The 25,083-nt window shown below is 55.2% G+C and overlaps 1 protein-coding gene across 1 annotated transcript in view; it reads left to right on the top strand.

The window, feature by feature from the left end:
- HMCN2 (hemicentin 2) overlaps window positions 1-25,083 on the top strand; it is a 172,740-nt gene that overhangs the window by 51,496 nt on the left and 96,161 nt on the right. Inside the window, exons 16-25 of the mRNA XM_026457114.1 lie at window positions 1,799-1,999; window positions 2,660-2,755; window positions 3,074-3,201; window positions 4,085-4,229; window positions 8,180-8,292; window positions 8,396-8,555; window positions 9,878-10,043; window positions 20,343-20,470; window positions 22,082-22,336; window positions 23,225-23,342. Of these exons, the coding sequence (XP_026312899.1) occupies window positions 1,799-1,999; window positions 2,660-2,755; window positions 3,074-3,201; window positions 4,085-4,229; window positions 8,180-8,292; window positions 8,396-8,555; window positions 9,878-10,043; window positions 20,343-20,470; window positions 22,082-22,336; window positions 23,225-23,342 (1,510 nt within the window). The remainder of the gene's footprint in view (window positions 1-1,798; window positions 2,000-2,659; window positions 2,756-3,073; window positions 3,202-4,084; window positions 4,230-8,179; window positions 8,293-8,395; window positions 8,556-9,877; window positions 10,044-20,342; window positions 20,471-22,081; window positions 22,337-23,224; window positions 23,343-25,083) is intronic.

Genomic DNA, 25,083 nt, shown 5'->3' with positions numbered 1-25,083 from the left:
CCATGTTGAACCCAGGAGGCAGAGGTCGCAGGGAGCCGAGATTGCGCTACTGCACTCCAGCCTGGGCGACAGAGCGAGACTCTGTCTCAAAACAAACAAAAACAAACCAGAGTCAGGAGACAAAGCAGGGCTGTTCGGGGCTAAGGAGGGCAGGGAATTGAAAGTGATCTGGGAGGAGAGGGATCAGAGGCATGCTTGGAGCAGGAGGCTGGAGCTGGGTTCTGCGGTCGGGCTGGGTGCAGCTGGGGAAGGTAGGCTGTTGTGGTGTTCTGCTCGGGGTAGGTGAGGTGTGGCAAAGCTGTATCCCTGGTGGTGGCCAGGGCTCTGCCGGAACAGTGACCTTGTCTAGGGCGGGCCCAAGCAAAGGCTTTCTGGGATTCTGGGATTCTGAGCTTCGGCGGCTGCCAGACCCCAATGAGAAAGGGTGGTGTCTGAGGTCGGGTCCAAGACTGTCTTCCTCCTCGCAGTAACTTTCCAAGTTGTGTTTATATCTCCCTGGAACTTCTCTAATCCCTGAGGCTAGGAGGGAAATTTGCTGTCATGATTTGGATGGATGAAGGATATTTCTGGAGACAAATGGAAAGAACAAGGAGATAGAGGCTTTTCCATGGTGCCAGACTCAAAGGGTTAAAAAAAAGGGGGGGGGGGGCCAGGGACCTCCCTGCTGCAGGGGCCTGGGACAAGGACCTGAGGACAGTGGCCAGAGGCTGCTGAGGAAAGGACCTGGACCCACTTGGCTTGGACCTGCTCCTGGCCTGCTGAAGGAGAGACAGGATCTTGAGTTTCTGTTTTGGGAAATAACTTCTTTTTTTTTCTTCTCCTGATTATAAAAGTCAAGTGGTGCTTAGGAAAAGAAAAAAAAGATGTGGAAGAAACACTGTAAGCTATTGACAGTGGTTACCTTAGGGAAGGGCGTGGGATTTGGGGTGTGTGGAGCAAGAATAAGGAGAATTTCTGCCCTTTGTGTATTAGAATGTCTTATACCTCCTGGTTTCCAGGACAGTTCTTGTTTAGCCAGTTGTCCTGGGGTCACTGTTAATACAGCCCCTTTTCACTCTCGAATGGCCCAGTTCAGACCCTAATGTATAAGGTCACGTTATTTATAACAAGCAAGTTTTAATTCTGTATGCTCTTTACAAAATAGTTGAGCCAACAGGGCAAGCTCTAGAGAAGAGGGCGAAGAAGACCCATAATCCCCCACGACGCTGGCTGTTTGGGGTGGCGGCCACAGAACGGGCTATGGAAATGGCAGCTGAGTCCCACCAGGCCCCCCAGGCCATGCTCCCCTCCACAGAAGTGGGCCTGGCTTAGGCCAGGGGGTTAAGCATCAGAGGGGAGCTCAGGACACCTCCAAGAGGAAGCCCCTCTGGCCCAGGAGGAGGCGAGGGGTAGGGGAGGGTAGGCAGGGGTAGAAGTGAAGGCTCACCCTCAGCTCCTGTGTCAGCAGGTCACAGTCAGACTCAGAAACACACCTTGCAGCCCCTTGGAGGGGCTTCCCGGGAGGTGTCACAGCCAGGAGTGGGGAGTTGGTCTGCTGCTCTCCTTAGCCTCTGGGGCAAAGCCAGGCCCCTGTAGACCCCACGCACCATCCCACGAGTCACTCCCTCTGCCTCATCCCAAGAGCTCTCCAGGGCTGGAGGCCACTCTGCTCAGGTTGACCCTGGAGCCCTGGACAGGAGTCGGCCCCCAGGTTCACAAGGGCAATAGTGCAGGGGGAGTAGAGGGAGGCAATTCCTTGGGGACCTGCCACTGAGCAGGTCCAGCCTCCGGGCATGGTTGACTGGTCACCTCCCTGCAGATGCACCCCAGCTGACGGAGCTGCCCCGGGATGTCACTGTGGAACTGGGGAGGAGTGCCCTCTTGGCATGCCGGGCCACAGGCCGCCCGCCCCCGATGGTCACCTGGCGCCGTGGAGACGGCCAGCCTCTGGGACTCAGGCAGGGGGCCGGGCGAGGCAGCAGGTCTCGGCAGCCGGATTCGGGAGTGCTGTTCTTTGAAAGTAAGAGATTGGGGCTGGTGGGGGGTGGGCAGGGAGACAGGATGGCCTCTGACACCCCAAACCCCCAGGCCAGTGGCCGAGAGCAAGACCCTGACCCCCAGCACTGACCATAGAGCAGAGGCTGATACGCCGTCAACACTTCGGCTGGGTGGCTCTGGCCAAGTCATTCCACTACGCTGACCCTGGTCATAATCATGACCATGAAACCTACTAGCCACCTGGCTGATTGACAGCCCACTTTAAGGGGCTGTTGTGTGGATAATCTGTACTAAGTGCTTAGCACAGTTCTTGCCACCTGCTGTCACACACGTGTACACTGCTATGGTTACCATAATTACTACTGCACCTACCCCACCACCCACTGTGTACTACACGCCAGGCCCGAGGGCAGGCACTATGTCAACTCCTCCCAATCACACCACAAGATACAGGCCAATTACCCCCATTCCACAGATGAGCAAACTGAGGCTTTCTCACCCTTCCAAGGTCTAGCCGTGTCCCTCACCCCTTCCCTCTCTGCCATCCCAGCCTTCCTTCCTGAACCTCTGTAAGGCCAGGCCATGCCCAGGGGCTGTCTCTGCACCTGGGGAACTGGAGTCCTTGGGGGTTGCAGCTGTGGTGTGCCTTGGCAGTCACACCTGCCTCTCTCATGCCCCTCAGATGTGGCCCCAGAAGACCAGGCCTCGTATGTCTGTGAAGCTCGAAACGTCTTTGGGAAGGTCCAAGCCGAGGCCCAGCTCATCGTCACTGGTCACGGTTCGCTGGTGGATCCGAGGGCCCTGGGAGGTGGGGGGCAGGTGCTCCCTGGGGGCACAGCAAGGCTGTGGGCGCCTCCAGGGAGACTCTTCTGGCCCATCTGTTGGAATAAATGAATCCACAGCCAAATTCTCCAAGAGCAGCACCTGTGCCCCTGCATCCTGGGCAATGTCCTGGGGGTCCTGTGACCCTTTAGGATCCCCAATTCTGATGCCATCTCCCAGTTTCCTGGGGAGGGAGAGGGGAGCAGGAACCTCTGTCCCCCAGACAACCACCCAGGGCACCTATTGTGGCTGACACCAGCTCCTCTCCCCACAGCCCCGCCACAGATCGCCAGCAGCGCCCCCACTGTCCGGGTCCTGGAGGGGCAGCCTGTGTCCTTACCCTGCATCGTCCTGGCTGGGCGGCCCCTCCCGGAAAGGCACTGGCTCAAGGATGGCCGGCCGGTGAGTGCTGGGCTCCTCTGGGTGCGGTGGGCCGTGGCACCTGGGGAAGGAGGGGGCTGTCACAGCCACACCCCGGTCTCTGCTTGGCTGTTTCCCCTCCTGGAAGTGTCCTCTTCCTTCTGCCCTCTTTTTAGCCCCATTTCAGAACCTTTTCTGATAATACACTGATGGTGTTTGCTGCCCTTTAAAGTCCTGCTGGCTGTCAGATGGGTCATGGCTGCTGGACCCCTGGGAACTCTGCAGGGGAATCGTGTGCCTCAGGAGTGCTGTGGGCCAGGGAGCAGGGATTTAGTGGAGGCCCAGTGTCGATGCGGTGGTCTCTCCGCTTCTTATGATTCCAGAGCAGGGATGTGACCTGTGCAGTTTACTTTCTGCTCCAAATACCAGTGCATGCCAAACGCACAGTGGTTGCCTTATCAATCAGTTCACGTCCATTTGATTTTCTTGGTGTTCTTCTGTTTGCCGTCTTCTATTGACTCTTTCATTACCTCTTCCCTTTCCTCAATTCTTCTGCCTGGTCTCAGACACACTGGGTCCCTGTGCCCTGCAGGCTACAGAGAGGTGCCTTCCCAACTCTGCATTCCCAGGAGAGACTCTCGTGGGCCCAGCTTGGGTCAGGCCCACCCTGGTCCAGTGGGCCGAGGGAGAGGTGGGGTCAGGGTATGCAGGGGTCAGGCCCACCCAGCCTTGCAGGGTCTCTGGAGGGCTTGACTGGCCACTCGGCAGGGACTCACAGAGCTCCTCAGCCTTCTCTGAGCCCCCAGACTCTCAGTCCTGGCTGCTCCCTGCTGGCTCGATGGGCAGCGTAGTTTCCCAAGGGTTCTCTCTCAGCTGTCTCTGAGTGAGGTCCGAGGCTAAGCTGGTGCTTCCTCACCCCCACCAGCTCCCACCTGGTAGCCGGCATTCCATCCGAGCGGATGGCAGCCTCCACCTTGACCGAGCGTTGCAGGAGCACGCGGGGAGGTACCGGTGTGTGGCCACCAACACGGCCGGCTCTCGGCATCGGGATGTGGAGCTGGTGGTCCAGGGTAAGTCCTGGGGCCACTGAGGTGGTGGTCATGGGGCAGGGAACATGATGGGGTGGGGGAATGTGCAGAGGTAACTTGATCTCGAATGCATTTGCTTTAAAAAATCGCGCAAATGATATCTATTCTCTGTGGGAAAATTAGGGATTTGGCAAGTTAAAAAAATACTCTCATAATACCAGTAGCTAAGAATAACCAGATTTTGCATTTGGGCATGTATCTTTTCATACTCTATACACACACACTATATATATCACACACACCTATATGTAGTATATGTATGCTATGTATAGATAGAATATATATTATTTATACATGATTCATGCAGATTCTTTGTATGTTCTTATAAATTATATAAAAATTATCTATCATCTATTTATCTATCTATTTATCTATCATTTATCCATCTAATCTATCTACCTGTTTACAAACCTAGTTAAAAACCAAATAGGATCACACGCTGTCATTGTCTTGGCCCCTAAGTATTTCCGTGACAAGATGTTATGGCTGTTCTGTTTTCTGTCAATTAAGATTCAGAGGCATCAGTTTAATAAGGGGATGACCATGCCCCCTGATTATCTAATTATCTGATTATCTGTACCCCCCACAACACCACCACGTCCCCCACAACCCGGGAATGAACAGCCTCATACCTACACATTGTAGGTGAACTCGTACCTATGTGACCAATTCTTTCCTTAGGATAAACCCATTAATGTGGATTAAATTGTGCATCACAGAGATGATACGTTTTTGGAATTTTTGGTGTTTTGCCCAGCTGCTCTCCTGCCCACAGCACTGGGTTCTTTTGTTCACCCAACTGGGAACCACTGTGCTTTTTAATGTAAGATGAGACATTTCAAACTAAATGTGGTTATGTTTTGTGATTTACCAAGTATGTTAATTTCGTCTTCTTTCTTGTGGGTTGCATAAAGCCCCCAAGGGACTAGTGGGAAGAACGCTCGTTCCCCATTTTATAGGGGAGCGCAAAGTCAGAAGGGCTGGGTTGAGCACTCAGATGTAATTCTAGGTGTCATCCCCTCATAATTCCAGATCCAAATCGCCATCCAAGGTTGAGTGTGTACTGCATGCCAGGCATCTGCTAGTTGCTATATATGATTCCACTCAGTTTCACCCCCTAACTTCCCACTGTGCCCTCACAGCGGCTTCTGCAGGGTTGACACGAACGGGCTCAGTCTCTCTTGGCTTAGTTCATTTCCATTCAGCAAATATTTCTGGGCCTCTGCTGGCTTTGGCCACCTGGGAGTCCAGAAGGCCGTTTTCTTCCCTAAAGGAGCTCCAAGTGCTAGCGTCAGAGCCCCTGGCTTCCCGATTCCTCTCCTGGCTTCTCCGTGCCTAGTTGCCCCTCCCTCGCTCCCCTTAGAGACCCCCGTTTTCAAGCCTGCCAATCTGAGTGGTGCCCAGGGTGGATGTGATACCTGTTTTTAAGCTCACTGTGTTCTGCAAACACGGCTCATCTATCCATTCCAGAAGGGACGACCAGGGAATTGGGGTTAAATTAGCTTTTGTGCTGATCAGGGCATATGGGTACCAAAAGATTAAGTGGCTTATCCAGAGCCTCACAGCAATGAATCAGCACAGCTGTTTCCCAAGCACATGCTACCTTCTGTGCGGGGAAGGCAAAAAAAACTGACGATGGCAGGCAGTGGTGGCTCAGGTATTGTGCCAGTTTTACTCTCCCGTTGAAAGCTTTAATTTTTTTTATTTTCATTTATTTCTTTATTTCTGAGATGGAGTCACTCTGTTGCCCAGGCTGGAGTGCAGTGGCACGATCTCGGCTCACTGTCATCTCCGCCTCCCGGGTTCAAGCGATTCTCCTGCCTCAGCCTCCCGAGTAGCTGGGATCGCAGGCATGTGCCACCACGCCCAGCTCATTTTTATATTTTTAGTAGAGATGAGTTTCACCATGTTGGCCAGGATGGTCTCAAACTCCTGACCTCAGGTGATCTGCCCACCTCGGCCTCCCAAGGTGCTGGGATTATAGGCGTGAGCCACCGTGCCTGGCCTGAAAGCTTTGAAAATTGTCAAATAGACATAACATATATCATTTTGACAGTGTTTAGGTGTGCGGTGGTGTTAGTACATTCACATTGCTGCAGGACTATCACCGCTATCCATCTCCAGGACTTTCTCACCATCCTGAATGGAACCTCTGTCCTCATTAAACGTTAGCTCCCCATTCCCGGCTCCCCTCAGCCCCCTAGGAGCCACCCTTCTACCTCCTATCTCTATGAACTTGCCTATCTAGGGACTTCCATATCTAGGATTCATGGAATCTTACAGTATGTGTCCTCCCGTGTCTGTGATTTCACTTAGCATGGTTTAAGGTTCATCCGTGGTGTAGCATGTGTCAGAATTTTATTCCTTTTAAAAAAATAGCCTGGACTTTTTTTTTTTTTTTTTTTTTTTTTGAGACGGAGTCTCGCTCTGTCGCCCAGGCTGGAGTGCAGTGGCCGGATCTCAGCTCACTGCAAGCTCCGCCTCCCGGGGTCATGCCATTCTCCTGCCTCAGCCTCCCGAGTAGCTGGGACCACAGGCGCCTGCCACCTCACCCGGCTAGTTTTTTGTATTTTTAGTAGAGACGGGCTTTCATCGGGTTAGCCAGGATGGTCTCGATCTCCTGACCTCATGATCCGCCCATCTCGGCCTCCCAAAGTGCTGGGATTACAGGCTTGAGCCACCGCGCCCGGCCTAGCCTGGACTTTTAAGAGGAGTTTACGTTTATGGAAAAATTGAGCAGAAGGTACAGAGATTTCCCACGTACCTCTGGCTCCTGCCATGCGCAGCCGTCTTCACTGTCAGCATCCTCCAGAGTGGCCCGTTGTTACCACTGAAGACACGCCATAATCACTCCAAATCCCAGAGTTTACACTGGGGTTCCCTCTCAGTGGTGTTTATTTATTTTATTATTTATTTATTTATTTTTTGAGATGGGTTCCCTCTTGGTGTTTTTTTTAAATTATTTATTTATTTATTTTGAGATGGAGTCTCACTATATGGCCCAGGCTGGAGTGCAGTGGTACAATTCCAGCTCACTGCAACCTCCACCTCCCAGGTTCAACTAATACTCCTGCCTCAGCCTCCCAAGTAGCTGGGACTACAGGCGCCCACCACCACACCCAACTAATTTTTGTATTTTTAGTAGAGATGGGGTTTCACCTCTTGGCCAGGGTGGTCTCGAACTCCTGACCTCAGGTGATCCACCTATCTTGGCCTCCCAAAGTGCTGGGATTACAGGCGTGAGCCACCGCACCTGGCCCTTGGTGTCGTTTATTTTGTGGGTTTGGACAAATACATAGTGACATGGACCTATCGCTGCAGTATCACCTGGAGTAGCTTCACTGCCCTAAAACTCCTCTGGGCTCTGCCTCTTCCTCCCTCCCTCCCTGAACCCTGGCAACCACTGATCTAGTTTTATCTTTTTCTTTTTCTTTTTCTTTTTTTTTTTTTTTTGGAGACAAGAGTCTCATTCTGTCTCCCAGGCTGAAGTACAGTTGTGCAATCTCGGCTCACTGCAACCTGCGTCTTCCGGTTCAAGCAGTTCTCCTGCCTCAGCCTCCCAAGTAGCTGGGATTACGAGCATGCATCACCACGCCCAGCTAATTTTTGCATTTTTAGTAGAGACGGAGTTTCACCATGTTGGCCAGGCTGGTCTCGAACTCCTGACCTCAAGTGATCTTCCCGCCTCAGCCTCCCAAAGTGCTGGGATTACAGGCGTGAGCTACTGCGTCCGACTGCTTTGCCTTTTACAGAATGTCTTATAGTTGGAATTAATTTCATTCCTTTTTAAGGATGAATGCTGTTCCGTTGTGTGCACACACCACATGTTGTATCCATACATCGCTGATGGACATTTGGCTGTTTCTACCTTTTGGCCACTGTGAATGATGCTGCAATGAACCTTGTCTTTGACATTGGTTTATTTATAACAGTGCCACCTAGAATCCATCCCACTGCCACCCACCACATCACCAATGAAGGGGTTCCGGCCTCTCTCCCCTGCGTCGCTTCAGGAGTTCCCTCCCCTACCATCACCTGGACCAAGGTGAGCAGTGCCTGTTACCAAGAGGGTAACCGGAGAGGTAGGCCCAGTGTGTCATGGGACAGAGGTGTGGGCTTTGCTGATGTCACCTGTGTCTCTGCCCTAGGAAACCAATGCCCTGACCTCCAGAGGTCCCCACTACAATGTGAGTAAAGAGGGCACCCTGCTCATCGCCCAGCCATCTGCCCAGGATGCAGGGGCCTATGTCTGCACGGCCACCAACACCGTGGGCTTCTCCAGCCAGGAGATGCGGCTTTCTGTCAACAGTGAGTGATGCCAACTCTGTCCTGGGAGAGGGGACTCAGTGGATGTGGAGACAGAGAGTCCCACCTGTGGAGCCTGAGGCAGGGAAGCTGTTGCATCAGCAAGTCCTGCAGACATGTGGCTTTCCACAGGACCCATGTCCCCAGCAGTCCTTTCACCCGCCTTTCTGCCCCAGACCCTCTGGTCTCCTCTCCGTTTCTGGAACGGTCCAACCTGCCTCAGGGCCTGTGCACATGCAATTCCTTCTGTGTGGAGTGCCGTTCCCCCCACCTCTGGGCCCAGCTGACTGCTCCCATCCATCAGATCTCAGCTCTCCCTGATCCGCCAGGCTGGTCAAGTCACCTTGCTGTAAACTGTGGAATATCCCCTTCTTGGCACCCATCACAGCTGTGATTCAATAATTAATTGCATGGTGAGCTTTTTGGTACCAGTATTGCCAAAGGACCCTAAACGCTCTGAAGACGGGGTGGGACCTGTCTCCTTCGCTGCCATCCCCAGCATTCCCCGCAGGGCTGGCACTCAGTAAATATGTCTGAGAGGAGTGAGCAAGTGTATAAGCCAGGCTTTTTCTCTCATAGACCCTTACAGTCAACATTTTTATATTGCAATAAAAAGTTCCTAATGGGGGAGCATTTCCTCTCTGAACTACAAATGTACAGGGAACATGGGAGGGCTGGATGGGTTCTGATGTCCCCAACGTTCTTTCATTGTTGCTGCTCAGACAGGTAGTGAGTGCCTTCCTTGTATGAGCTCCAAGGTAGAAGGGCGGGGGCGGGGAGGGAGGAGGAAGGGCGGGTACCACGCAGTCTCTGCCGTCGAGGAGTCTTCAGCTTAAGGTGAGAGAGAGAGGTGACATGCACAGATTGCCATCAATCCCTCACCAGGCTTTGAGAGGTCCAGAGGGAGGGTCTGTGCATCCTTTGGTGACTGATATTGTGGGAATAAGTGAATAAGCAAGGGGAGAAGGTAAAGAGAGAGGAGGAGTTAAGAGCCTTTCAGAATGTCCCTGGGGAAGGGACGGCAGGGTAAAGAGAAGCCAGAGGAGGCACAGACCCTGGGGCAGGAGGGACCAGGTCAGGGTCCTCAGAGCAAGGTGCTGGTGGGGAGATGGGTGGGGGAGGACTGAGCGAAAACCCCGGGACCTGAGTCCCACCCTCAACCTGCACTGTCCCCCTTCTGACAGCCACACCCGCCTTCTGACCTCCTGAAGGTCGAGGGTGCAGTACCGGCTCTGCCTCCTGGGGGAGCTGTCCCACGGCCCAGGGCACTCGTGGCCCCTAGTTCCCTCTGCCTTGCTGACAGCCTCTGCTTACTTTCCCCGCAGCCAAACCCAGGATCCACATGAATGGGTCACATAATGCAGATGTGCCTCTGAGAGTCACAGCGAAGGCTGGCGAAGAGGTGACCCTGGATTGCGAGGCCGAGGGCTCCCCACCCCCACTGGTCACCTGGACGAAGGACTCTCACCCTGTACCGCCCATCACCAACAGGTAACCCCAGTCCCATGGTCTCAAGTGACAGAGCTTATGGCTGGAGGGAAGCCTGCCTCAGGTGACCAGTGACCCAGCGGGTGTCTTGGACCCTGCAGTCTCTCCCATAGGGTGCTCCTGGGCTTCCGCACACAGGGCTATTGTCCACGGGCCCCCAGAAGCCTGGAAGGGGCCTCTGGAGGGTGCCTGGAAGCCCAGGGTGAGACTCCCCGTCTGAAATAACATGCACGGGGCATTGCCTGCAGGATCCTGTTTAATCTGCACAGCCACCCTTGATCTCTGACAGGGTACTCAGCCAGGGGGTGAGCTGCTGGCCATCACCTGGCTAGAAAAGAGCAAAGCCAGGGCTGGGGCCACATCCCCGCCATGACGCATACCACCCCTACGCCGGCTTTGCAGACCAGGTGTCTGGCGGCTGGGCTGTCTGACTCAGCTGCTCCCGGTCTGGGATCCTGGGAGTGGGCGGATAGGGAGGAGGCTGGCTTGGGTGTCCTTCAAAGCCACGCCGTACCCCCCAGGAAGGGATGTGGGGGATGCTAGGGCCCTTGCCCCTGGCTGGGAGTTTCTGTGGCTCAGTTTGGTGACATCAGCCCTGGCAGGGTCTTTGAGATGTTCCAGACCCAGAAGGTCTCGGAGCAGCCTGCTCTGTAATGTGACCCCCGCCCCCGCCATGTGTCAGTGCATCTCAGAACATCTGTTTGGTGAGTCCTGCCAATCCTTGCAGCCGGGCACCCCTAAAGGTGGCAGAGGCCCAGGGAGCTGGCCCTGGGCATCATCGGTGCCGTCCCCCGTGCCCTCTTGGCGTCGCTGCAGCTCTATGTTGTGAGGTGGGGGTGTGGCAGGGGCCGCGGGGGCCCACAGCTCCCTTAGAAAGCCTGGTCCTAGCTCTGCGGCTGGGCGGTGGCCCTCAGCTGGAGGATGCGTGTTGATTTATGGCTTGTTACTGAAACGGGAACCGCATTCCCATTTGTTCTCCCCTCCTCGCCCGTGGTGCGTTAATAGGTCAGCCGGGAGCTGTAAATTTGCGAAAGCCGCTTTTGCAATCCTAGAGTTGTCTTGTGTTCCCTCTCCCTTGCCCTCTTCACTTTGTGCTGGCGTACATTGTTTTATTTCCAGATTTGGGAGATTCTGAGAGTTTATCTAAATGAGGAGGAAAATGTGCTGGGAGGCGGGGGTGGGGTTAAGTGCTCAGGCCCTGGAGTTCCGCAGACCCGGTAGGGAACCGCCTGCTCCCTTCTTAGTCGTGCGACCTCGGGTGGCCACTGGCTCCTCTTGGCCTGTTCCTCCATCTGCAAAGTGGACGTTATTTAAATAGCACCCTTGTGGGGTAATGACGGATGTGCTGTGCTTAGGAAGTCAGATGTGCTGAAAACTTGCTCCCTTTCATATGATTTCCCTGCTGTTGCCGTTCACAAACTGAAACATCCTCTCCAGCTTTTACAAATTTATCCTCATCCGACCACACCTGTTATCTCAATTGTCACCTGCTTTTTAAATATAAAAGCTTTATTGAGATGTAATTCACATACTGTATCCTTCGCTTATTTAAAGGACACAATTCAGTCAGTTCAGTGTTTTTAGTATATTCAGACTGTGCAGCCGTTACCACAACCAATTTTAGAACATGTTCATCACCCTCCCAAAAAAACTTCATACTCATTGGCAGCCACCAGCCCCCCATTTCTGCTCCAGCGCTACTGCAGCCCCTGACAGCCACTGACCTGCTTTCGGCCTATTTTGGACATTTCGTATAAACGAATTACATGGGGCCTTTCGTATCTGGCTTCTATCACCTAACTTAATGTCTTCTTAACCAGATTAGTGCTTGCTTCCTTTTGATGGCTGAATAGCATCCCATCGTGTGGGTGGCTCACCTTTTGTGTGTCCACTCATCAGTTGATGTGCACTGGGGCTGTTTCCACCTTTTGGTGACTGTGAATAGCCTTACTTTTTTTTTTTTTTTGAGACAGAGTTTCACTCTTGTTGCTCAGGCTGGAGTACAATGGTGTGATCTCGGCTCACTGCAACCTCACCTCCCCGGTTCCAGTGATTCTTCTGCCTCAGGCTCCAGTGTAGCTGGAATTACAGGCACCTGCCACCACGCCTGGCTAATTTTTGTATTTTTAGTAGAGACGGGGTTTCACCATGTTGGTCAGGCTGGTCTTGAACTCCTGGCCTTGGGTGATCCACCCGCCTCGGCCTCCCAAAGTGCTGGGATTACAGGCGTGAGCCACTGCTCCTGGCCATAGCCTCACTTTTGATTGTACTTGAAGCTTTGTTCGCAGGCTCTGGGTCCTCTGGTTCCCTCCCTGCCCCACGCTGGCAGTGTCCACACACAGAACCAAGCTCAGCCTCTCACAGACACACCACATCACCTCCGTCCCTCAGTGACTCGACCAGAACACAGAGACTTAAAAAGCCCCTTGGAAAACACACAGCAAGACTTTCTGTCTGTCTGCTTCCCCCTTCCCTCCCCCTCCTCCCCCTCCTTCCCTTCCCTCCCCTTTGTCTTCCTTGTCCTTTCTTCCACAAGGACATTCCCAGGCTCAGCCTCAAAGCGGCGCTTCTGGAAACGGAGCACTTATCTGGCTGATGCGTCTGGTGAGTCGTAGGTGCTCATCTCTTGATGAGAGGAGCCAGCCGCCCTCCACACCCGCTTCCCCGCTCCCCTGCTCCCTTGCTCCTCTTCCTTGCCGAGCCACCCCAAGGACAGGGCTCCACGGCAGCCCCTTCTCCTTCTGTGGTGTAGTCAGGGCTGAGAGTCAAGATGTGCTGAGCCTCTGAGGCCCCCTCCATTCCGCCTTGTTCAGGGGTGGCCCTCTCCTGCCAGCGCCCTGGAGGTGGGTGGGGTGGACGGCACCATGCCCAGTGCACTGAGGAGCAAGCAGAAACACACGGGGTGTGGGCACGTGGAGCCTGACCCTGCAGCTCCTGGGAGGGGGCCTCTGACATGCACAGACATGCAGACACACACAGACGCACACACAGGGACACGCGTATCAGGTGGGCCACTGCTCTCTGAACTCCTAGGTATCTTCGACCCCCCGGGTCAGCAACTCCTCACAGAGGAAGCATCCTAGGAACCTCAGAAGCCGTGAAGTTCCGAGCCACCCAGCTACGTCCCCGTCCCTTTGGAGCGGCTCTTGTCCTTGTAGGGGCTGTTCTAGAATTAAACCTCGGGCATCTTATATTCTGTCCTCATCGCGGATTCCTTTTCTCTTTTACCCATTTTCTCGATTCATCCTGGCCCATGTCACTTGCTTTTCCTCTTAAAGGGCAAAATAGGCCGTGCGCGGTAGCTTATGCCTATAATCCCAGCACTTTGGGAGGCCAAGGAAGGCCGGTCACGAGGTCAGGAGATCAAGATCATCCTGGCCAACATGGTGAAACCCCATCTCTACTAAAATACAAAAAAAAAAAAAACCACAAAAATCAGCCAGGCGTGTTGGTGCGCACCTGTAGTCCCAGCTAGTCGGGAGGCTGAGGCAGGGGAATCACTTGAACCTGGGAGGTGGAGGTTGCAGTGATCCAAGATCATGCAACTGCATTCCATCCTTGCAACAGAGCAAGACTCTGTCTCAAAAAAAAAAAAAGAAAAGAAAAAAAGGGGCAAAATAACATTCCAGGGCGCTCGGCTCCCATCGTCGCTGAGCCATTGCTCTGTGTGGGGCACGGCCATGTTGCCAACTCTCGCGGTCATAAATGGGACTGTTGGAGCAGCTTTGCACAATGTTCCTCTTTATCTCCTGGGTCAGTTCCTTGGGGGACGGTCCCAAAAGCCAGCGGTGAAGTCCGAGGGTGGGAATGGTCATTGAGTGCTTCTTTCCCGTGGGACTTGTTTTTGAAAAAGACATCCAAGTTGCAAATTCAAAATTGAAGTCAGCAGCGTTGACTGAGCGATATCCTGTGCCCAGGATTGTGTCGCAGCCTCAGAGACAGAAGACATGGGCTTGGGCTGTGTGTGAGGTCAGGTGGCAGAAGACCTGGGGTCCCATCTCAGCTTCACCCCAGCTCGCCCAGTGACCTCAAACAAGACCTTTCCCCTCTCCCCTCCCTGGGCCTCAGCCTTTCCATTTGAGAAATGAAAGGGTTGGACAGGCGATGGTGGCCAGAGAGCATCTCAGGGCTCTGGTCCCATGATTCAGCCCAGGGATGCTGGGGCGAGGCAGTGTTTCCAGGCAACAATGTTTGTTTGGGATTCCGATGAGGAGATGGGACGGCTGTGAGCACTCCTGGCTCTGGCTCTGGCTCCCGGAGGCAGCCGGCCAGCATTCCACACAGGGCCAAATCCCTAATCCCAGCACGGTGTGGGGGCAGTGAGAGGATGGTGCGCTTCTGTCTCATTCCTCCAGGTTTTCTTCATTTGATACCCCACCACCCTCCTCTGCCCCTTCCCCAGCACACTGCAGGACAGGCTGCCCACCCACCCTTCTCCTGGAAGGAGGCCACTGGGCCGGCTCATTAGAGGCGAGAGGTGAGGCCTACAGCTGGGATCTGGTGGCTTGTGGCAGGTAAAGCAGCTCACTGCCGTCTGGAAGCCAGTGGCATGCCTGGACTGCCCAGGGTCCTGCATGGGGACTGTACCTTGGTGGAACCTCAAAGCCCTTGTTGCTTTCTGGCCTGGTGGCTCTGGAGTCCGTCTTGTCAGCCTGTGGGCAGTGGCTCTCTTTCTGGAGAACGTTTAAGTTTATTCACCTTCAGAGCTGGACGTTTAGATCACCGTGGCAGTTAGGAAGGAACATGGTCACACAGTGTGAGGGTCAAGTCCTCGCTGTGCCCTGGCCAGCTGAGCAGCCATGGGCACCAGGACCACACCTCCGGAGACTCAGTCTTCTCCTCTGCAAAAGGGCGTGTGGCAGTGGGGTCTGCCTGCCTTGTAGGTCTGGCTGCTGGGATGCTAAGTGAGAGTGTGCTTAGTGGCACAGGGACACACAGGAAGCGCTCAATAGTTGACAGCTGTGGATGGCATCAGCACCATCCTCGTTGGCAGCACTAGCATCGCAGGGTTTACGTTCTCCGGGCTCATACGATGACGCCGGCTCCATCTCCCCCGACCTATTTATTGTGCTTGGCCCCTTGGCGGGTCTCAGGCACCTCCTCCTGAATTTCTCCAGCATGACCTTCCCTCGTGTGGCCTCCTCACGGGTCTGTGATGCTGGTCAGACTACAGGAAGAAGATGCGAGATGGGGCAGTGCTTGCTGGGAAGGATGCTCTCCAGGCTGCCTGCCCAGGCTCAAACCCTGTCCTGGACCCAGCAGACACAGGGCTGGCGTCCACTAGTGCATAGTGGGCATCTGTTGAGTGTTGCCTGACTGTGCGCTCTGTGCTGAGAACCAGCGCTGCAGCAGGCTGGGTGACTCTGGCAGGAGTGCCGCTCATTCCACAGTCACTGGCCCTGCTCCTGGATGCTTTATAGACAGAGGCAGCAGGAGCAGCAACGTGGGAGACAGCGGGGGTCTGGGGAGGGCAGGAGGGCAGTATTGAGATGGTGGAAGGTCTAGGGGGAGGGAGGGAGAGCAGGGACCAGGGTCAGTGAAGGAGGGGAAGGAGTGTGTGGCATGGACAGGGAACAGCTGCAATTTGCCACGAAATATTTACTAGACACCCACTATGGGCCAGGCCAGGGCCCATGCTGAGCTGGGGACATGCTGGGGACCTGGGCAGACCTGGCTACTCCCCTCATGGAGCCATCAGACAGCGTAATGACAGGCGTGGTAAACTGTGTAATAGCATGGGAAGCATGCAATGGGAAGCAGGGCATTGCCTGGGGCAGTGGGGAAGCCTTGCCTGAGTGCAGCAAAGGTGTGTGCTGGGGATGAGGCAGACAAGCGAGGCCCAGGAACTGGCATTATTCCTGGCACTTTCTATCAGATGCCCTTTGGTCTCTCTGGGCAGCCCTCTGCCCCGCGGGCCCCTCTCGCTTCTCCCCACCACTCTGACATCTGCCTGCGCCTCACTGCAGGAGCTCAAGCCAGATGGATGTCATAAACAGGAAATTCCCCTCAAACCTCTCCACGCTCATCTGGGCGCCGCACGGAGCCATCTGGCCGTGCACGCCGCGGTGAAGTCTGCCCTGCTCATCACACCATGCGCCCAACAGCAGCCTGTTCCTCGGAGACTCTGTGGCCTCCTCCCTTTCTCTCGTCTCTCCATTGCTGCCTCCACTTCCCTGCTGGGCTGCAGCCCCCAAACCTCCCACTGAGTCTCTCGGAATGTGGTAGGAGAGTGGTGGCAGGCAGAAGGAGCAGGGGGTGGGCTGCCCTTGAAACCCCAGGCCCATAGCTGCAGCTTCACCTTTTCCCTGAGTCTCTGCAGAGCATGCGCAGGGTCATGATAGAAGCAAGTCTCTGTGCCAGATCTGAGCAGGTCCTGGAGATACCAAGGGAAATAAGACGGATGTCCCCTTGGAACCACAGGCAGGCAGGTGACAGGTGGTGACAAGGCAGTGTGGTGAAGGCTATGATGGCAGGATGTTCAGGCAGCTGTGGGAGCCTACAGGATGGACCTATCAGCCTGGGGCATCAAGTCAGCCTTCCTGGAGGAGGTGATGTCTCCGTATTAGAAGATGAATCAAGTATCATCCAGGTGAGTGGGAAGTGCAGGTGTGTCCCAGGTAGAAGGAATAGCATGTGCAAAGGAGGGCTGGTGAGATGGGCCTGGCCCCCTGGGGAGGGACAGAGGTCCAGTGCCCCCATGCAGGGATGCAGGGGAGTTGGGGGTGGTCTGCGTAGGTCCACACAGGCCATAGTACTGTGCTTGGATTTTGTCAGGGAGCAGTGTGCAGCCGCAGAGGGCTTGAGAGCAGGTGAGGATGTGGTCACTTTGGCATTTAGAGCAGACACAGGCTCTGCTGGCAGGTCCTGGGTCCTTTGGCCTCAGCATGTCCGTCTGTAAAATGGATTCCCACATTTCTTCCTTGGTGATGTAGCAAGCAGAATCCTCCTTCTAGGAAATGATCTGGGCTGCTCCTAAGAAAGATAAGATACTTACTTTTATTGGTGTGAATTGTTAACACTTTTGGAAGTTTTTTTTTTTTTTTTTTTTTTTTTTTTCCAGAAGCCCCCATTTCCTATCTTTTTAAGGGTTTGATAAGGAGAGGAGCAGGTCCTTAAAGTTCTGGAAGGCAACTTACCAGATAATAGAGTCTGCAGCTACCTTCTCTCTCTCTCTCTGTCTCTCTCTCTCTGTCTCTCTCCTCCCCCATCCCCCAACCTTTATTTTTCTTCACAGAGTCTTGCCCCATTGCCCAGGCTGGAGTACAGTGGCACAACCAGAGCTCTCAATCTGCTGGGCTCGAGTGATCCTCCCAGCTCAGCCTCTCGATTAGCTGGGACCACAGGCATGTGCCACCATGCCCACTTAATTTTTTATTTTTTGTAGAGACGAGGTCTCCTCGTGTTGCCCAGACTTGGGGCTGCCTTTTCAAATATGAAATGGGGTTCAGAGATGTTGACTGCCCTGCACAGCATGTCTGAAGCACAGTTGGACCTCGGATCTGGAACTCCAGTTTCTAGCCCAGACCTCTTCCCACTGGCCCACATCGTCCCTGTTTGCCAGCCCAGCTGTTGCGATGAAGTCTAGGGAGGGAACTGCATCCCAGCCTGGAATGTGATTGAGTGTATAAGTTTCAACATCAAATGGATTTGGCCCTTGGTTAGTGGGTGTCAACATGTCAACATTATTTAATTATTTAAAAAGCTGCAGAAGAGAAAATTCAAGCTGGAGGGGTAGACAGAGTAGAACTACCCAGGGGAAATGGGGACATGTTTACCCATTGCCAGGACACATACGTATTTACGTGGTGTTTTCTCGCATTTTCCTTTGTACTGTAAAGACTGAACAACCTGTTGAGTGCTGCCCAGCTGATTGAAGACTGGGGAGAGATCCCAGACACTGGCTGGGTATTTGTGTCACACTAATAGCAAGGCAGTTTAGGTGACCTGGAGGAGGTGATGTGTATTTGTGTCACACTAATAGCAAGGCAGTTTAGGTGACCTGGAGGAGGTGATGTCTCGGTATTGAAAGATGAGGTGTTATCCATACACTATGTCCTGGGCACCTCCGGCTTTGTGTGCATGATATCAGTTCATACTAGATAAGGACACTGAAACTCAGGGAGATGGCGTCCTTGGCCCAAGGTCAGCCTGTAAGAGGCAGAATGGTGGTTCTCACCGGGACACCTGCCGTCAAAGACCCACACCCATCTGCCCTGCCATGCTGCTTCTTGGGGAAGGCGCGCTTCTTCATGTCCCCAGGCAGGGGGTCCCTGGAGATGGTTCCCCAGCCACTTGTATCAGCTACCTAGGGCTTTTTAGTAAAACCCCAATTCCTGCCTCCTCCATGGAATGAGTCTCTGGGCAGGGCCTGAGAATCAGCATGTGTCACATGCAACTGGGAGATTCTGATGAGAACCCCTGCCCTGCAAGGTGTGAGATCTTTGAGAGCAGAGGGTGTGAGCCTGTAGCCCAGGTGACCTGCTCCCGTGCATGTGAGACACATACAGCAGTGTAAAACAGAGAGAGAGAGAGAGAGAGAGAGAGAGAAAGGAGAAAGGAAGGAAAGAAGGAAGATATAAAGATCTGAATGTTTAAGTGTCCACTCAAAAGGGAGCGAGTTAATAAACTGTGGTGTGATCATACAAGGGAATATTATACAACAGTCAAAAATGAGTGAATTAGACCGATATATATACTCATGATGCCGTTTATGTCGTGATATAGCTCATGATGCAAGTTTTAAAACATGCAAAACATTATGTATTATTTATGCATGTGCTCTTGTCTCCGTGGAAGCAGCTGACCTGGGTTGAGTGCCTCTCTGTTCCAGACGCCGTGCTATGAATTAGGCCATTCAGTTCTTTTGACAACCCTGTGAGCAATGGGCACAACCGATGGCTCTATTTTCCAAAAAGAGATGAATTAGGCACAGGAAGGTGAGGTGACTTGCCCAACCTCACACAGCAAGCACATGGCCCAGCAGGTTAGACCCAGAGAATCCAGCCCAGTGCTCAGGCCCTAAAGACCACCACCCACTGTGTCATCCACAGCCATCCTTAGAGAACTTGTCCCAAGAGGCTGCTGGATGCTCGGGACAAATGGATGGAGGGGATGGCTGGGAAGGGGCTGTCATTGACTTACTTTACAGATGGGGAGACAGAGTTCTCAGCTAGTAGCCCGAGAATTACCGACGGTATTGCCCTGTTTAATGACTGCATGGCCTGCACTTTGCTTACCATGTCTCATGTGATCCTTGCAGCTGCCTGCGAGGTGGGGGCTATGAGGGCCTTAAGGATTCTATAAGGGGCTCTGTAATTCCCATTTTGCAGAGGAGGAAATTGAGGCTCAGCAGAAAGCAAGGTGGGGGCCAGGACCAGAGCATCCCAGGCCTGCTGGGTTCTAGAGCCCAGCTGGTGAGCGCAGGGCCAGCGACTGGGCCTTGGAGTCCCCTCCCTGCCTGTGCTGGCTGCGTGCTCTCGGGGCCAGCCAGGGTCAGTGGCCACAGCTGCCTTCCCTGTTTTATGGAGGCAGGGGCTGTGCAGAGCCAGCACATATGGGCCAGTGACATCATGTCTGCAGGGGGCCCTTGGGGTCCAGCCCAGCTGCAGGAGCCTGGCTGGGGGTCCTACATCCCTGTGGGATGGGGGTCATGTGACTTATCAAGCTGAGCCAGACTGGGGAGGACAACGATGGCAGTGGGGGTGGGGGCTCCGAAGCTTCCTCGTGAGGACCCTCAACACGGTTCTGGACTGAGAGCACCAAGCAACTGCGGTCAGAGTCAGGCCGGCCCTGGCACCAGACCAGAGGGCCTCAGGGCTGCCAGCTTCTTCATCCCACACGCAGGGCAGGTGTGTGTGGCAGAGGAGGGGGAGTTGCCACCCGCAGTCAACAGGTGTCAAGCGGTGGGCAGGTTCCCGGCCCTGGGCTGAGCCTGTCGTGGACTCCGTTTACCAGCTCTAGCCCAGACACAGGCCGTCTTAGCATGCCCATTTTATAGATGAGGCTCCAAGAAGTGAAGCAACTTGCCTGAGGCCACACAGCTAGGAAGGATTTAGAGTTTAAACTCGAACCCAAGCCAGTGGACTCCTAGTCCAGGGCTCTTCTTCTCTTACACCAGTAGGCATGGGACTGGCCCTGGCCTGGTGGTTCAGGGAGGGTGGAGGCGGGGGTGGGGGCTAGATGGTGGGTGCTGTTTCATTACCAGAAGGCTTCCTGGGGGAGGTGGCTGGTTCAAGTTGGGTCTTGAAGCCTTTCCGTGTGTGGGGTCAGTGGAGGTCTCACCAGTGCTCCTCATTCCTGCAGGCATGGCCTCCTCCCGTCTGGCTCCCTGCGTCTGGCCCAGGTCCAGGGGGGTGACAGCGGCCACTATGAGTGTACAGCCAGTAACCCTGCGGGGTCCACCTCCCGGCGCTACGTCCTTAGGGTACAAGGTAGGACCAGTTGGCAGCCCCAGTCCCTCCCTGTCCCCCATCACCCTGCCTGTCCCTCAGGTCTCTCAGTGCCCCTCCTGCAGCCCACGCCCAGGTCTGTCAGGCTCTGTCACCTCTCCCTCCGTGTGCCTCTGCCACCTCCTCTTGCCACCCCCACTTCCTGTCTCTTTCAGACCTGTGTCTCCTCCACACTTTTTCTCCACCTCTCCCCATACCTCCTGGGGGGTCCTGGAGATGCTGTTCAGAGGCCCCCGAGAACACAGGACAGAGAGCCGTGGGGACCTGGGTTTGGGAGGAAGGGGGTCAGAGGGGAACCCATGAAGGTGGGTCTGGGAGTGTCTCTGCCTGGTGCACCAGGCCCAGCTGGGAGCCCAGGGCGTGGCGATGGGAAGAGGCCTGTGAGGTGCCACAGAGCCCCCTCCTGCTGGGAGCATCTTAATGCCCCCCAAGAGGCCCTTCTGAGCTCCTGCTCCCACCACTGCCATCAACGAGGCACTTTGTGCACCTATAACAGGAGGTGCCGCTTTCTCTCCGTGCGTCCCTTCCTCTTGTCCGAGGTCCCCACGTACCCCACTGTGGTTCTGGTTCTCAGCCTGGTGGAGGGTCCCAGGAGAGGGCGTTCCCCTGTGAGTCCAGGGCTCATTCAAAGGGAGCCAACCAGTGAGAGTCATACACTGAAAAGGGAGGGCACTCGTCATCCGAAAGAACACTGAGAGGCATCCGAGACAGGCCCAACTATGGCCCCAGGGCCCAACCCGCCCTCCTGTTTTCAGAGATCATGAGCTTTCACTTTTTAAAATAATTGGACACGCACAAAGAAACCAACCAAATAATCTTTCGTGACATTTCAAATGTACCTGAAATTCAAATTTCAGTGTTGGCCAGCCATGGTGGCTCATGCCTATAATCCCAGCACTCTGGGAGGCCTAAGCGGGAGGATGGCTTTGGGCCAACCCCCCTCTGCCCTGCCTCAGTTTCCCCACCTGTGCACTGAGCTGGATGAATCTCAAGTGGTGCTTTTTTTTTTTTTTTTTTTTTAGGCAGAGCCCCCCTTTGTCACACAGGCTGGAGTGCAGTGGCACGATCTCAGGTCACTGTAACCTCCGCCTCCCGGGTTCAAGCAATTCTTGTGCTTCAGCCTTTGAGTAGTTGGGATCACAGGTGTGCGCCACCACCCCCAGCTAATTTTTGTATTTTTAGTAGAGATGGGGTTTTGCCATGTTGGCCGGGCTGGTGTCAAATGCCTGACCTCAGGCGATCTGCCCACCTCGGCCTCCCAAAGTGCTGGGATTACATGCGTGAGCCACTGCTCCCAGCCCTGAGTGGCAGTTCTTAAATGATGTCGGGCACATTGGTGGGGACAGAGGGATGTACAAGCTCAGCCCTGAGGGCTGTCTTTCACGAGAGTGCGTGTGTTCAGGTGAAAGACTGGAGCTCACTCACTTTGGGGGAGTCCGCGTGGGGTGTCCCAACGTCTTTTCCTGCCAGCCTTAGATTGTGCTCCATGACAATTTTGCTGGTTGGTGACATCTGAGATGTAGCTTGGGTCTGGGTTCTGGGACCCTCTCGCCTGAGTCCCCCCACCTTGATACCCCTCCTGTGGCCCTTCAGTCCCCCCTCAGGTGCAGCCAGGCCCTCGGGTTCTGAAGGTGCTGGTGGGAGAAGCCCTGGATCTGAACTGTGTGGCTGAGGGGAACCCAGGGCCCCAGCTGAGTTGGTCCAAGGATGGCGTGGTCCTGCGGGGCCGGGGGCCTGAGGGCTCCGTCTACTTTGCAGCCGTCAGAACCTCTGATGCCGGGAGGTACCGCTGTGAGGCCTCCAACAGCGCCGGGGTGGACGCCTGGGAGGTGGAGCTCAGGGTGCTGGGTGAGTCTCCCTGACCCCAGAACCTGCTTCTCCCCAGCTCTCCCAGCCACAGCCTGGACTTGGGAGGTGCTCGTCTCTGTTCTGGGCTCTGTGCCTGCCCGTTCCCCCTCCTTCCTGGGACAGATAGAGCCCTGGCCCTTTCTTGGACCTTAAAGCTATCCTGTGTCCAGGAGCCTTTGTCAGCCCTTGGGTATGGACCAGGTGGTCCTCAGAGCTCCCAGCAGGGGTTCCCTTTACTCCTTCCCCTTGGGCGGTGACCTGTGGGGCCCCTGAGTACCTGGGTGGACAGAGGCACCTGAGGCAGTAACTGGGGAGTGGCACTGGACCCAGGGCCGTCCGGACAACACAGGCCGGTCACCTACACTCTCTGACCCCAGTTGTGTGAAGTACCTGGCGCATAGAAAGTTCTGGATAAGTGGTGCTAGCAGTTTCACTATTAGGAATTTAAAACAAGCTTGGGGCTAAGTGTGGTGGCTCATGCCTGTAATCCCAGCACTTTGGGAGGCCGAGGTGGGCAGATCGCTTGAGCCCAGGAGTTCGAGACCAGTCTGGCCAACATAGTGAAACTCCATCTCTTAAAATAAATAAATACATAAATAAAAGCTTGGAAAGCCACTGCTGAGAGGGACCACTCATGGCCCCTTGTGTTTGAGGGTACAGCTCAGCCTCCCCAGCCTGTGGGGCTCAGCCCTGGTGGCTGCACCATGGGGCCTCCCTGCAGGGGTGAGTCAGTACCCCTGGGCCTGACTGGGCTTGCCAGGAGGCTAGGGGCCGGGATTCTGGTAGGGGACGCCCTCCCCATTGGCCCTGGGTTCCTTGGAAGCAGGGGTTGAGGGGTCCCAGGCTTTGGGCTTGAGGTATGGGTGTGGCCATGTCGTCTTCCTACAGAGCCACCTCACTGGGGTGCTGATGAGACCAGCGGCCTGCTGGAGCGAGTGGCCGGAGAGAACGCCAGCCTGCCGTGCCCTGCCAGAGGTGAAGCTGCGTCTGGGGTGGGCCTGGGGAGGTGGGGTGGGCTGGCCTAGGAAGGAGTCCCCACTCACGTTCCAGTGCCCTGGGTTGTGCGTGGCAGGCGGAGCCCACAGGGCACGTGCTCCTTGTCAGCAGCACGCTAGACAGTTCATCCCATTGTCACCCTGCAGGATGGTGTTAGCATTCACTCCTTTTTATTAGGGGCAATCCAGGTCCAAAGGGGTTAAGTGACTTGCCTGAAGTCACACAGCTGGGGTGTGACTCAGAGTATGGACAAGTGTGACCCCTGCCCTGCTCCCCTGTGCCCCTCAGCATCTGGGGTGTGATCTCCGGGGCTGAGGCAGCCCGGGGCCCTTGTGGGTTGGGGGTTTGTGGTCAGCCCACCTCTCCCGGTGCCCCTGACTTTCCCACGGAGGATGGATTCAGTGGTTCTGGCCAAACCAGCTTTTCTGGGCTTGTCTTTGGGGCAGGAGCACAGTGCGGGGCCGATAGCCACCTTGGGTCAGCTGCCCAGCGCCGAACCCTGCCCTGGCCCTTCCTGGCTGTGTAACTCAGGACAGTTTCCATCTCCTTTCTGAGCCTCACTTTCTCTGTCTGTACAGTGGGGTTGTACCAGCCCTCTCTGTGCGGCGCTGCTGTGAGAACTCAGTGGGACCCCATGCGTGTACGGGGCTGGCACCTTAGGAGGGCTCAGGAAATGTGCTGGATGCCTGGCTTCTGCCTTTTTGTGAACCCCACGGCCCCACCCAGAAGATCCCTCCTCAGCCCCCGCCACTGCCTCAGCTGCTGCTTTCGGCGTTGGGCTCCTCCATGGCTGGGAGCGCCGCCTCCCCTCTGTGGGGCTGAGGGTCTCTGGAGGGTGCTGTCTGGTGTCTGGTAGCAAGTGGCAGGTCACCAAAGCATGGCAGGAGCCTGGGGGGCATCTCTAGTCTCGGTCATTTATCCGTGAGCTGCAGGGCAGCCAGGAAGGCCCCGGAACAGTACTCAGGGAGAGGCAGGTAGGGATGGCACCCACCTAGGCAGGGGGCAGGACCTGGGTGGGAGCTCTGAGAGCCCCTCCAGATCCCCACGCACAGAGCTGCCCACCTGCCCACCCGGCCACCTGCACCCACTACCCCCCACCCCCAGTTCCCGGGCCCTTGACTATGGCGCCACCTTGTGTTGGTCTCTGCTAACAGCAAGCAGCCGTTCTGCGCTTTCGGGAGGTGGGAGATAGTGGAAGGTGGGACCCAGCCAGTCCCAGGACTCCTGCCCTGTCTGTGTCCCCTGACTGCCATATGCAGCCTTGATCAGTCAGGGGCCAGCCCTGAGCCTGTCAGCCTCACCCAAATCCCCTCTGATAGCACTGCCTCTCCCCACCCGGCCTGCCGCCTGGGCTGCCCCTGGCCTCCTTCCCCGTCAGGAGGGCCCTGTTTCACGGCTTGGGCTTGGAGCGCTCTTAGGGCTACAGGGATAGGACTGAGCCCAGCACCCTCATGGGGACTCCCTGGGCCCTGCAGTGGCACCATCTGCCTCTTCCTCGTGGGGGTGGGGTGGGGCGTGAAGGCCCAGAGCCTGGACACCCATTTGGTGGTGTGTGTGTGGTGTGTGTGGTGTGTGTGGTGTGTGGTGTGTGTGGTGTGTGGTGTGTGGTGTGTGTGGTGTGTGTGGTGTCTGTGGTGTGTGATGTGTGTGTGGTGTGTGTGGTGTGTGTGGTGTGTGGTGTCTGTGGTGTGTGTGGTGTGTGGTGTGTGTGTGTGTGTGTGGTGTGTGGTGTGTGTGGTGTGTGTGGTGTG

This window comes from Piliocolobus tephrosceles, chromosome 14 (genome assembly GCF_002776525.5).
Source record: "Piliocolobus tephrosceles isolate RC106 chromosome 14, ASM277652v3, whole genome shotgun sequence".
Taxonomy (NCBI): domain Eukaryota; kingdom Metazoa; phylum Chordata; class Mammalia; order Primates; family Cercopithecidae; genus Piliocolobus; species Piliocolobus tephrosceles.
Note: the sequence above shows the minus strand (reverse complement) of the source record. Positions and strands in the feature narration are given on the sequence as shown.